Source organism: Populus trichocarpa, chromosome 15 (assembly GCF_000002775.5).
Source record: "Populus trichocarpa isolate Nisqually-1 chromosome 15, P.trichocarpa_v4.1, whole genome shotgun sequence".
NCBI classification, from domain to species: Eukaryota; Viridiplantae; Streptophyta; class Magnoliopsida; order Malpighiales; family Salicaceae; genus Populus; species Populus trichocarpa.
Genome location: NC_037299.2, coordinates 375,912 through 390,388, shown reverse-complemented (window position 1 = coordinate 390,388; position 14,477 = coordinate 375,912). Strand labels below are relative to the sequence as shown.

Sequence of the window (14,477 nt, the reverse complement as noted above, 5' to 3'; positions counted from 1 at the left end):
GTCCCTTGTCTTTGTGAATTTTTTCCAAGTTGGTCATCCTTGCACCTCTTAGTTCCCCCTTTAATTTCTTTGCTTGGCAAGATTTTTAATCAAGGCATTATTTCAGCAGCAAATGAATGCTTAAAAAAAAAAAAAAAAAACTTTTGATGCTGAATGTTATTGTCAGTGCTGTTCATGCATTGTTCAGATATACCCTTTGTGTGTGAGAGCTACTTTGATCTCTTGATTGTAATCGATAATGTAAAGATTGCTCAGGTGAAATCTTCAGGATGTGAACTATGTACTCGTTGGGGACCAAGCTCTTTGGCTGGAATCTACAGTAGTGGCTGTCTGGTACCCCCTCAATCCAGAAATAAGTAGCAAAATCACACACAAAGGGTATAATTTAATTTAATTTTAAAATTATAATAAATATATTTACCTATAAAAGCATATATTTTCTAATTTTATGAGTGGAACATTTTTTTCCTTCTAATTCCGAATATATATTATAGTAATTTTTATTCCTTTTTGATACTGAGGCTTTACATAGGTTATGCTTTATATATATATATATGTAAAGGGTATCATTTGATATTAATATTGTTTACAAATGATTTTAAGGATATATACTTGTATCTTTTTGGTATATTTGATATATCTTTCCAGTATATTCAAGAAAATAAATTCTCTCGAATACTAACTTTAAAATTAAGAAATATATACCGTGAAATTGTTCAAAATTGTTAGTATCTTACCACTCTATAAATATAAAGTTTGCAACCTAAATCTTCACTGTCTCCTTGTCAAGTTCACCCGAGTGGCCATGGTCATACTGATTGTTTCTCTGAAGCTTGACATTGTTTGAATGGGATTTAAAAATTCTTATTTTATGTAGCATTAGCACCTTTTGAATCACAGCCTATGACAAGAATTGGCAGTGACTGCTGCATTTGCTTGATTTGTGATGGCACCGTTTTGGACCAAACAATGCCTGCATGTTCTAACTTGTAAGAAGCTGCCTTTCACTGGAAGCTTTCCATTCAATGCAAAATAAAATAAAATAAAATAAATAAGCATTTTGGGTTTCACCTCTGCAGATTTACCTGAAAATCTCCAAGCATTCATGAAAGTAAAAGACAAAGGTACTTAATCATGCTCACAAGAGATACTAACTAGACAGCCTGCATAAAAGAAAATGAAGTTAGATGGGTGTAGTTGTACTAGTTCTCCATGAAGTCCTTAAACTATAAACATTCAAGGCAATGAGCACCAGCTGGTTTCATGCATCAGAATCTCCGTCAGTGGCACTCGGTCTCATTCTCATTTGTCCTTGGAGGAAATGTTGCTGTTGGAGATGTGGAGGCAGCTGTTGCTCCTGCTGATCATTCATTTGGAAAGGGAGCTTCTGATTGAAGAACATTGGTTGTTGAGGCATAGCAACTTGAGATGGCTACATGTACTGCTCTTGCTTTAATGCAGGCTGCTGCTGCTGGGGCATCTACAGTATTTTTTTAAAACAGGAGACATTCCAATTCAACAGCAGGTTCTCTGAAGTCGAATGTTTTTTTGACCCAGGAAAAACAAAGTAAAAAAGATAAAGTGTTCAGGTATTATTCAGCAAATTACTTGAGAAGGCATTGTGGTTCCTTGTGGTTGTGCATCAGCAATTCTTGCTAGGTACATCAGGTTCTGCTGTAACTGGGCTTGATACCTGAATCATTGGCAAATTTACATGAACAGATGTGAATACAAGTGCCTGTGTAGAGGAACTACAGAGTTGCAGAATAAGAGCTAGCATAATTTCCCGGCCTTTCTCAACAAGGGAAGAGAAAGAATGGCAAGAAGCTTTTCAAATGACACTAGTCTGACAGATATTAGTAAGCGAAGAAAGAGATTCAACAGTGATGCTCTGTTCCATTTCCAATAGCTAAAGAAAAAGGAAATGAATAGAAAATGTCAAACAAAAGCTAGATGAAGCTGATGAACCAAGGACTGAAAGCAAAACTATAAAAGCTCAAAGCTCCCAGTTCACACACTGTTCTAACGATCTCAAAAATATAATTCCAATCACCTCATTTTCAGCCAAACATGCTGCAAATGCTGTCTTTGTTTCCAATGCCATGTTTAAAACTATGGTTAAAGCTTATGTGCATTAATGCATGACCGTACCCTTTGAAACCAAATAATAATAATAATAATAATAGAAAAACTTGGATTTAGTCCTAACATATTGCTTTATTATTAATTAACTCCTAATGTGTTTAACCCTACCAAGTTTATCCAAAATCTTTAAATGCTCATCAATTGCTTTTATGTAATGCTCGAGAACAAGTTATAATAAGCCTTAAAGGGAGATCTTAGCCTGAAATCAATTTTTGGTTTTTTTGGCTAAGCTTCGCTTAGATGGATGAAGAGGTGGTATTGTCTAAAACACAAATGGGGTAGAATTAAAAGATCAAAGTTTTAGGACTGAATTGATAATGTATAATATATGAGAGCTAAATCGAGGTTTCTTCAAAAATAATATATACAAATACAAAAATTAAGAAAAAAAATAAAATAAAACCCAAAAATGAAAATACGTTCGTCGTATAGGACAAAGAAAAGGGCTTCACAGCTGACACCATTTTAGCATCGAAGAGAGAAAAACGAAGGGAAAAAAAAGAGGGAGAAAAAATGGGTTACGTATTGAGAGTAAGATTGGCTTCATTCTTTGCAGGAGCAGCAACAGCATCATTTGCAGGACTCTATCTCCTTTACAAAGATTTCAAGGTTGCCCATGATGCCATCTCTCAACAGGTAATCATCAAAATCTCAAAAAAGGAAAAAAAAGAAGAGAAATCTGTGCTTTTTAAGCTTAATTTTGCAGTCTATATGTAACCCATTTGGCATTGTAATGAAAGGCAGTAACTTGTGGTTCATTTAGCCCTTATTGCAACATATTAATCATGGGTTTTCATTTTTTATCGTCCCTTTTTCATTTTTTTTCTTGATTGATGCATGAAGTGGAATCGTATAGTTTATGGAATTTGAGAGAAAAGGTAGTAACTTGAGGCTCAATTATTCATTATTGGAATATGATAATTGTGGGTTTTGATTATTTTGTTCTCTTTTTTATTGTTTTTGCTCTTGCTGTTGATTTTTTGTATGTTGTGGATTAATGTATGTTGATGGGGTGCTTAGTAGAGTGATATTAGAATGTGGCTCATTTGCATCGATTGTTCTTTTATCAGGATTTTTATAGTATTAAAGAAGTTTGAGGATCCTAAGAGGCAGTAAAAATGGTATAAAAGTAGTGAAGCTAGTTGGGGAGATGTTAGGAGAACTTTATACAAGTATATCCTTGTATTGAAGAGGTTGATTTTCAAGATTGATTTGTTAATGGTAACTGTTTGATGCTGCATGCTCTTGTTGTTGGTCTTTTTTGCGGTGTAGCCTTGTTTGTATGTGTTTGTTACTGGATTTTCAAGTATATCCTTGTATAGAAGGTTATATGGACTCTTTTCATAGGATGCTTTACTTACTGGAATTATTTAATGAAAATTTCATGTAGCCTGTTTAGACAGAAACCAAATCATAATATTGTCACAACGATTGCAGTTTTTGTGCAAAACATGCATAGGAAAATCAGAAAGTAACCGTTGGGTTCCTTTTGTTTAGAGAAACTGTAGAAATAGTAGAGAATGATTTAGTTATCTGGTACTGCTATTAGAGGCTACTGATTGGAATTCACATTGCACATCCTTGTTTCTTTTCACATATGAATTAAGTTAAACTTTCTTGATCCAGATAACATCCTTAGAGCACTTCCCCCTTAGCGACGGAAAAAGGCGTTGCTAATTGAAGGATGTTCAAATGCTAATTATGTTAACATTTGTTCAGAAGATATTGTAAAAGAAACAGTAGGAATATCTCCCAAAGAAGTCCCGCTAAGATGCTCTTTATTTCATTTCCAAGTTCGGAACATGGAGGCATTCAGGTTGTTCTTGAATGAAAGAAAAACTTGGGTCCATCTATTAGCACTTTATCAAGTGTTAATGGTGCAAGACTTTTCTCTGTAAAGGTGTAGTGACATTAACAATTAATGGAGTGTTAAAAGATTTTCTCTGTTCATTTGGATTAAATGCATGGTTTACCATTGACATTAACTAAACAATTACTGGCATTCTTTGATGAGAGTTCCATGTTGCCCGTTCAGACTGAAAGCAAATCATAATTTGTCACAACAAATGCATTTTTTCGTGCAAAACATGCATTTGAAAGTCAGAAAGTAACTTGTTTTTTTGTCTTTAAAATTGTAGACATAGGGTTGAAAAGTGATATAGGAGGGAATAATGACTCAGAAGTCTGGTACTGGTATTAGAGGCTATGAATTCGATCTCATTGCAAGTTCTTCTTTTCATTTATCATATGAATTGAGTTAACCTTTCTTGATCCAGATAACATTCTCCCAATATAGCCTCCTTAATGTTTCATCAAAGTGTTTTAGCTCTCATTGCAACATGGGAAGGGCATAACTGACTGAAGAATGTTGCAGCGCAAATTCTGTTAGCATCTGCCCTTCAGAATATATTGTACAAGAACCAACAGGAATATGGTTTTTCCTTTCCAATGAATATTTTTTTTTTTGAGCGGAGCTACTAGCACTCCATCAAGTGTTAATGGCACAAGAGACTCCCTCATTAAAGGTGAAATGCCATTAACACTTCATGAAGACTTCATGAAGTGTTAGTAACACGACCCAAAAATTCTCTTCATTTGGACTAATTGCATGTTTTCTGTTGACTTTACATGAAGCATTATTCTCAAGGGTAGGATTGGCATTTGAAGACAGGACATGAAAGGTTCTTTCTGTGTTCTTGTTAGGAGAAACGTGGATATGCAACTCATATGTGGTTAATTTCTCATACAGGTGGAAAGCGTTCATGAGTCACTGGATAGACGGATCTCTAATTTGGAAAAATTGAAACAAAATGAAGCTTCACAACCTCTGCAAGCAGCAGAGTAGGAGCCTTGAGGCATTCTGCTGTACTTTGATGTTGTGACATCAGACATGCTTTTCTGATATTGCCGCTGGTTTCTTTACGGATTTTCCCCTCTTGTTTAAGAATAATCATGACTTCTAACTATCTTCATGGTAATACTCAAATCAGTTCACAAATTTTCTTGAAGATGCAAGATTGCAATTTGTATTGGATGAATGGCAATGCACGAGCATTCAATTTTTTTTTGTCTGGTGCTAGCATGTAAGATGTTTGGAAAAGTTATGTAATATGTCTTCCTTGTCCAGGAGACGATATACAGGCCTTCTTCAAAGCTGGTGGCAATTTTCTGAAAACAAGCTCTAACAGAAAGACTCCATAGCTGCATACATCGACTTTCTCTGTCAACCGGATAGAGTATGCATTTTCTGAAATTTTGGATAGGGAAATAGGAGAAATACAAGAAAGGAATTTAGTGTTTGAGCTTCTGCATAAATTTGTCATGATTAATAGTCCAAAAGAACAGTTTAGCTTGGTAGAATGTGACTTACTTGGTGCCATGTAGCCAAGAGTTCATACAATTCTAGACCTTGTCGAGCTTGAATCAGAACCAAGAAGCATTCTTTACATCCTGAAATGTCCAACCTCGGGTTCCAATTCAGAATCCATAAAATTATTTTCTGATTTGAAATCCCTGTGAATGATTTGCGGCACACGATCATGATGAAGGTAAGAAAGGCCTTGTGCAATACCTAAAGTAAAGCGATATCGGGTGTCCCAGTCCAAAACCATGCACGGTTCATGTCTGTGTAGGACATCAAATAATGTTCCTCCAGGCATGAAGTCAGTTACAAGGAACCCATATCCATCTTTAATGCAGCAACTCCCATTCTTACGATATTTCGATGCTTGTCCAGGCTCAAAGTTCTCATTTCGAGGCTAAAGTTAGCCTCAGACAAACTCACCTTCTTGACAGGCCAATGCTTTCTGGAGTTTGCAGATTATGTCCTGTAAAAACTGACCCATGCTTGCTTCTCCCAATTACATATTTCTCACTCCAGCCTTCTCTAGCAGGCATTATATCCTCAAACAGTAAATCTTCAGCCCGCGATTGACATTCATGAAGAAGTGATTGATCATGGTGATTCTCACATTGAAGGACTCAAAACACTAGTATGTAAACCACAGAACAAAGAAATACCACAAAGATTACCACACCGATAACGACACCAACCAGCACATGCAAGTCAAGCCCTCTTGCATGGCCTTCTCTAACATCCTTGCAGTATCTTTCATCATTATCCAGCAAACAAAGTTCTGGATTTCCAAGAAAGGATTCTAGATATGAAGCTGCTATTCTCATCCAAGAAGTTGGGAGCTTGCCAGAGAATTGATTGAAAGATATGTTGACAATGAAGCTGCTATTCTCATCCAAGAAGTTGGGAGCTTGCCAGAGAATTGATTGAAAGATATGTTGACAAAGTAAAGGGAGATCATGTTTAGTGCTGGTGGCATCTCACCAGAGAAGCTGTTGCTTGAGAGATCAAGAACATGTAACCTGTCTAGATTGTAAGAGAACAAAATAAATCATATCTTGGACTGTATTTAATAACTTAAACTTTTAAGTTAATTTTATTTTTTGATATGATATTATAGCTTTGTTGACTGAAATTCATGTGTTTAAATCAAACTTAAAAGATTTTCAATTGAGAGGTGATTTTGATTAAAAATAATTAATAATACAAAATAGTATCAGTCTATATAAGTTTCAAGTTTAAGAACTTTTATTTAAAAGTATATTAAAAAATAATATAAATCATATATTCAAACATCACCTACAATATTTTATGAAAAGCTTCAAATTTAGAACTGACCTAAAATAGTTAAGCTTACTAAAAACCGCAAGGAATAGGACCTTGAAGCATGTTACTAGCAAGCTGCACTTCAAATAGACCTTGAAGAGGGGAGAGAGAGTCATGAATTACTCCGCTAAGTTCATTCTCTTGGAGGAGAAGGCTTTCTATTTTTTCCAATGAAGTGATCTCAGGAGGAATTCTTCCTCAAAACTGATTCTTAATCAAATCCATTTTAATTAACTTTCTGCAATGACTCATGTCAGACAGAATGCTTCCTGTTAGACTATTAGAAGAAAGTCTCAAGACTTGAAGATTTGCAAGCTTTCCAAGCTCAGGAGTTACAGAGCTAGAGAGTTTGTTTCCTGAAAAACCTATCATTGATAGATTGCTCCAAAGACCAAAAACTGCTGGTATGTTTCCTTCAAGCAAGTTTCCTCTAAGTAAGAAATCCCAGAGTTCCTCTCCAAATCAGTCGGCATACTCCCTGAAAGAAGATTGTCACCACGAATCACCCTCCTAAGGAACAAACATATTCCAATCGGAAAGCTCCCATTAAACCGGAATTCCCCAAGCATTAAAACTCTCGGATTAGTGCCATTGCATACACAAGGAGGAATGAGTCCGTAAAGGCGGCTTGCAGTTTGGTCTAGTCTATGTAAATCTGATGAACATTCCCAAGCTCAGATGGTACCTCACCAGTAAGGTTAATATGAGCTAATGAAAGATAGGTGAGTTTTGTAAAATTTGTGATTTCAGATGCGATTCTACCAGTCAAATTATTGCTATACAGAGCTAATATTTTAAGGTTGCTCAATCTCCCCATCTCCCAATCTTGAGCATTATCTGCTATTGATGCCATGCTTCATTCACCATTTCAGATTTTTTCTGTTCTTTCGGGATTTCCTTCTTGTTGCCTTTTATTCTCAAACAGGCAGCCTGTGGAGTTGCTTCATTATATTCACGTTTGTGTTCATTGGAAAGAATCCTAATTTCTAAGATGCAGCGACCCGAAGCAATGTAAGGGTTGCTTTCGCTTCTTTTATTGATGCCATGTTCTTTGAGATTCTGTTTCCTATCATTAATGGCTGATGGTTAACTTGCTTGTGCATTACATCGATATCTGTTAAATATTTCCAATAATTTATGGCCTATCCTTTCTAAATCAGAAGCCAGCAACAAAAGAAGTGTATCTAGTTAATGTGAAAACAGCCAGGCTAAATTCCAAGTAAAATGTGCATTTGAATCCCTGTGTTTTTATTGGCCAAAGTCATTATAAATGTCATCATCATAAAGTTTCATTTTCAGACGGTACTTCTAAGCTACAAGGTTCTGTTTGTGCTCAAAATTCTGACTCATTTGCCTGGACTAGCCTGTAGGAACTGCCTCTTCGGTCTAGGTTCCTTGGATAGTGGATCTCTATAGTTTTGGCTTATAGTATCTGCAATTGCAGTGATTAATGTTAATTTGAAGAATCTAGTAGTTTGGCACTGCCATTGATTTTTTGAAGTTGCTTAAGGTTTGAACTGAACATCTAAGGAATTGGATTTTACAGTCAGGTGGCCAACTATTCTATCGGGGCCAATCATATCGGTTTTCACATGCTTTTGTACAGGCGTGGCATGCCCTTGTCATATCGCAAAACTGCGTTTTTTTCTTCTTCTCCGCTTGTTTTGCTGAGACTTGTCCTTTTCCCATCCTGGGATTTTTAACCAGGTACATGTTTAATGTGGAATGACAGATCCTTCTACTTGTATGGTTTCCGTAAACACTCCATCTGCCTTTCAGAGCTCAAAGAAATCAGTATCAGCCTGTACTTTGTATCATGATAAAGGGCCAGAGCCATTGCTCCGGAAGACAAGTCCAAATGCATGGCTTTTGTCAATACCCGAACCCCGGCCCGTGACGAAGGAGTAATACTAATGTCGTAAGGACATCTCATTTATATATCATAAAGCAAATTATATAAAAACTTTATAGATTCATAATCTTTTAAAATATAATATTCTTCGAAGTAACATACTTCAAATTAATCTCTTTATTATCAAACTCTTAAATTGTTCCATCATTAAATTAAGATAAAAACCCTAAAATCTACCTTAATAAAAAAAACGTTTTGTTTCTTCAACCTTTCTTGAATCATAAACTTAAATTCAAAACTGAAATCCCTTAGAACTAGGAGAGGAAAGTCACGACGGGGGGATAAGAAAAAGAAAAATCAATCCTCGATTAGTTGGGATAGGTTTGGGCTGAACTTTGAGCTTGGGTTTGTCGGACCAAAACATGGGTTGTACCGGAATTAGTGAGGCAATTGATGGTGCTGATGGTGGAGCACATGATCAGGGTGATATATACCGTGTCATTTGTTACGAGACTGGTGCCCTCGAAATATTTGATGTGCCGAATTTCAATTCTGTTTTCATTGTGGATAAATTTGTCTCGGGAAAAACTCATCTTGTTGATTCCTTCATGGGGGAACCTCCCAGAGATTTGACAAAGGGGATGAACGAAGAAGTTGCTGGTGCTGGCAGAAAAGAAGTATCAAAACATGAAGATTGTCGATTTGGCTATGCTGAGATGGTCTGAACATCACAGTTGTCCTTTTGTTTTTTGGAATATTGACTTATGGGACAATTCTATGTTACCATGCATGCCTGTTTGAAGGTCCAGATGGTAATTCTAAGCTAGAAGATCCTGTTTCCGCTCAAAATTCTGTTGGTGATAGCAGCATCAGTGCCTTCGCTGTTCTTTAACACTGTTAACTGGAATCGTGGGCTCATTTATGTCACGTTACAGGTTGAACAATAATAATGATATTTTTTTCCTTCTCTGGATGGTGTTTTGATAGAATATATTAAAACTCTTCAGCTTAGGTTGAAGTTCATTTTCATTTTCCTATCTCACAGGGCAATTTGAAGACCTGACAACTGTTATCTGTCTCAATTTATGACAACTATTGGCCAGTGCAGAAGGTGCTCCCCTTTCTCTTTCATGTTTCCTCCACCATCTTTTTCTATATGAGGTTTGATTTTTACTTACAGGCATCAATGTGCTCATTAGATATTTTGTCCTGAACTCTACTTTCGATGCTTGGTTAGTATTTGATCAAGACAGAAATATATCTTTGGTTTGAGAGATACAGACAGAGACAAAATAAATTTGGGACAATCCTGACATTGACAATGCCTGGTAATGGAAATTTGGTTTGGACTCTATGATAGAGAGCTAAGCGAAACTTCTAGGACTAATATTTGAGCATCTAGGTGCCGTTGATTATTAAAGATGATGTTCATACTGGAAATTGAGTATATGGAATAATCGTTAGTCAAACATTCTCTTCCAATTGACTGCTGTCCTTCATCACTTTAGATTGTCAAATATCATGAATTCTGCCAAGCAATGTGTTTGCTGGCCAAAAACAGAAAAAGAAGTGGAAAAGGAGAGAGAGGGAGAGTTGATTCCCTCACTTGTGCAGTACTTATCCTTTCTGATCTTCTTTTTCCTGGAGTGATCAACATCTGCTTAGCTTCTTTAATAACTTCTGTTATTGCTAGAATACCACTTACGCGTTTTCTTCTGCAGGTTCAAAGGCCAGTAAATCAAGTTCTTTCATCAATGGCTGATCAAGAATTTGGCCATCAGATTGAGAATTCTAATCTGAGCTCTGTTGAAATACACCGAACTGACAGTGTAGACGAATTTGAGGTTCGGATTTTGTAACCATCTAATGGCCATTGGCAAATTAAGGCTACAATCCCAGTGCATGCTGTTCCTTCTCACTCCGATATCTGATTTCTACAAAACATAACACGTGCATGTAAATAAATAAAAAATTTCAGCAAGATTCAGTGGTGATATCGGAAGTCATGGCCTGTGTTTATTAGAAAGATCATTTGACATGTCTAGACTTCTCGGCACAAAGGGAAATCAAATTCTTTTGGCTGTTGGGACAGCTTATGTGCAAGGGGAGGACGTGTGCTGCTGTTTTCTATAGTGAAATTCTGATTAATTATTTGTTTCATCCTTTTCTTCAATTTATTTTTTATTTTTTAAGATATAAAAAACAGAAAAAGGTAGATAATATAAAAAGATTGATGAAAAAACAGAAGTGAAATTTAATAAAACACAAATAACTAATTAATTAGTTTTTGAAACTAAAATGATTATTTAATTCGTATTACAATATTAAAAAAAAAACTAATTTATATTCACTCAGGATTTGAATGTTGCATCACGTTCTATACAAGATGAAAAAAACTATAATGTATTTATAGCATTATTAACGGACGAGATTTAATTTAGATCTCTGGATATTAATTACTACTGTACTCTTTTTTTTTTCTATATATAAACCTATCACATTATAAATAATCTATTTACAATTAATTAATTATATGTTTTCTCATATGGATCATGATCAGAATGCTTTCATGTGTGACAGCGACACCATGACTCGATCGACAATCAAGATATGCCTTTTGTTTTATTTACAGATATATAAAAAGATCCATAACCTAGCTAGCTACATGTATTTTTCTTCCATCAATCTCATGGTCCAGACCAAGAAGGCAGCTAGCAAGGTGGTCCTATGGAATGAACGTTAAAGAGGCCAAAAAGGAAAAAAAGAAAAAGAAAAAGAAAAAGCTTCCTTCAAGGAAAAAAGTAGTGAAGATTTAAAAATTTAATTATATGTTGAAAAGTTTGGGGGGTGTTTCCTTGTTGGTGGTAGCCTGAAAAAACACATAATTTTGGAAATTCTTTAAAAAAGGTAATGGAAAATATATGTTAAAACCAATAAACATACACACTATGATAGTCAAAGAGGAGAGAAGGTTGTTTTTTAGTTTTGTTTTGGTAGATTAGTTAGGGTTAGGGTTAGGGTGTGGCATGAGATATATGGTTGTATGATTATGCTTTTTAAAGCTGTCATTTTCTTTACGAACTTAATATTTTAATTTTTAAAAAATTATTAAAAAGTTATCTCAATTCAATAATTTAAATTTTTAGATGAGATCTCGAGATATGATTTATATGAAAGTAACTTAAAACTTACAAAGACTCATATTATTTTATGCTTAATTTTTATCAAATAAATAAGAATGACAAGATTAGAACTCGTGATCGCTTGATCATCAAGATTTTAATATCATGTGAAAGAATTATCTCAACACAATAACTTAAACTATGATGAAGATGTTATTTATATTAATCTCTGAAAATAATCTTACTATAAATTTCATTCCTGTTAGTTGGGGATTGATAATAAACATTTCCCGAAAGTAAAATCGAACTTCAAACAATCCTCGTTCGATTTAGGATGCAACAATTAAGATTAATTAGTTGTCTGTCTTTTCTTTCTTTTGAAAAGTGTACGGTAGAAGAAAATAAAGATAAGCAAGGACAACTTCTTCATCATCTTAAATAAACCCAGTATTTTTAATACATGAGGCTCGTAAATATTGTAGTTTCTGAAGCTTTCGAGATGGGTTGAAATCGTTGAAGAGATGTGGATAATTGATTTAGAAAGAAACAAGAATCTTGAATGTAGATCAATGGCTGGTTTTGTTTCATCACGAGACCCCACCATTGGAAGCCATGTCTTGCCCTTTGGATCATTTCTGGGTTACACAGTAGCAGCACAGCACATAATGGTACAAACTGCAATCAAGAACAAATTATTGCGTTGGATGCCCAAGAATTCTTCCTCGCTCTGTCTAGTCACATCCACTTCTTAACTTCCGATTCATTGATATTATGGCCCCACTCTCTTTCTTGGTGGTTGAGCAGCACTCTCTCTCTCTCTCCATGGCTAGGGTTCTCTTATCTTAACTTAACCTGGGTTTCGCATGAAGATGGTTGTTAAATAGATTTGATCACCTCGGATCAGCTTAGCAGTTAAATCGTGTTTTTGAAGGTTTTTATTTTTTTTTAATTTTAAGTTAATGTTTTATATATATATTTGCTGATATCAAAAATAAATTTTAAAAAGTAAAAAATATATTATTTTAATATATTTTTAAGTGAAAAATATTTTTAAAAATAATTTTTGAATAGCACGTTAATTTTAAAATAAATTAAGTTTATAATTGAATCAAATTACTCCTTAATTGTAACCTTTTCAATTTTACCAATCCAATTAAAATTCAATCTAATAAAAACTGAAAAAATATATTTTATTACTTATTTTAAAATGAAAACAATCAAACTTATGGATTAACTTAATGATCTATAATTGATCCAATAATATGTTAATTCAAACATTAATTAAACTAAGTGATTTTTTTATTGGATTTAGATTTTATTTAATAGTGCAGCTAATTGAATGGTTGTTTAACACTCGGGTCCAACAAACACTCCAACTTGTTTGTTTGAGTTTCAAAAGCGCTTGTGAAGAAATCTGATTTTTATTTTATTTTTTTATGCTTCAAATTAAGTTTTTAGATATTTTTAGATTGTGTTGATATACCGATATTAAAAATAAATTTTAAAAAATAAAAAATAAACTTTAGTATATTTTCAAGAAAAAAACACTTTGAAAAACAACAACTACCACAGTATTAATAAGCCTATAACTAGATAATATTTGGAATTAGAGTAACAATTATTTTTTAAAATGTTTTTTATTTGAAAATATATTAAAATAATATTTTATTTATTTTTAATATCAACTTATCAAAATAATATAAAATTAAAAAAATAATATAAAATTCAAAAATTTCAAAAACTCTTTTTTTTTAAAAATAAATAAATAAAAACTCTTACATGATTGAGCCATCCCTGGAGACAGTACACAATTTGTTAATGCATCAAATCCAATGGATCTCAAAGTGGGCCCCCCATCTTTGCCTGGTGCTTCTCCCGAGGCTATTGTTGAGGTTCGTTTTTAACTTTATGCAATTCTATCGCTCCGGGTTGCAAGATGTTTGAACACGGAACATAATAATATTATTTTATTTTTTATTTTTTACACTAACAAATAAAAATTATTTATTTAATTTGATTTTTGTAGATAAAAATATTTTAAAAAACATGTTAAACACCCCCGATTACATTAATAGTTTTACCGCATGTTCTTGTCTGATTATGTTAAATGCTGTCTTTTCATTATAATCACTACTAAATTATGCCCTAATTTCTTATGAACTTACTCGATCCAATGGATTAAAATTAATTGAATAATTAACTTGAAGGATTAGCTTGATGTTTGTGTTCCTTGTTTTCTTCTTCGTTTCTTCTCGGTCCAAGACTTGCAGTAGACTTTGTAATAAGCTACTTAAAGATTTTCAGACAACCTTTTAAGCCAGTTTTCAATGCTAATTTTGCCGTTAAGAGCATGGTTAGACTATATCTTTTAAAATTTATGAGTTTTTTTATATTAAAAGCTTCATATTAATATATTTTTTATTGTTTTAATATATTAATATATCATAAAAGAAAATAGAGAAAAAGGTGTGGGGGTCTAGTACGCTTGTTGGCTTGCTTTTGCACGCAGAAACGATGCAGTGTAATAATGATGAAAGAGAATTGCTTTTACTGATTTGTCGACTACTGGCACCCCGGTGGTGCGAATGTTGGAAGCATGGAAGCAAAGCAAAGGCCAAGAATGGCGGCAACCCATTCCTATCTCATAAAATCCCATATCAACCCCACATGACTCCAT

The 14,477-nt window shown here is 34.1% G+C and overlaps 1 protein-coding gene across 1 annotated transcript; it reads left to right on the top strand.

Annotated features, from left to right (window-relative positions):
• The first annotated feature begins 2,556 nt into the window (after window positions 1–2,556).
• LOC7464514 (uncharacterized) lies at window positions 2,557–5,309 on the top strand. Its single transcript, XM_002321932.4, has 2 exons — window positions 2,557–2,781; window positions 4,895–5,309. Exons 1-2 carry the CDS (start codon window positions 2,659–2,661, stop codon window positions 4,988–4,990), a joined length of 219 nt encoding a protein of 72 aa, XP_002321968.2. The 5' UTR covers window positions 2,557–2,658; the 3' UTR covers window positions 4,991–5,309.
• Window positions 5,310–14,477: the final 9,168 nt, after the last annotated feature.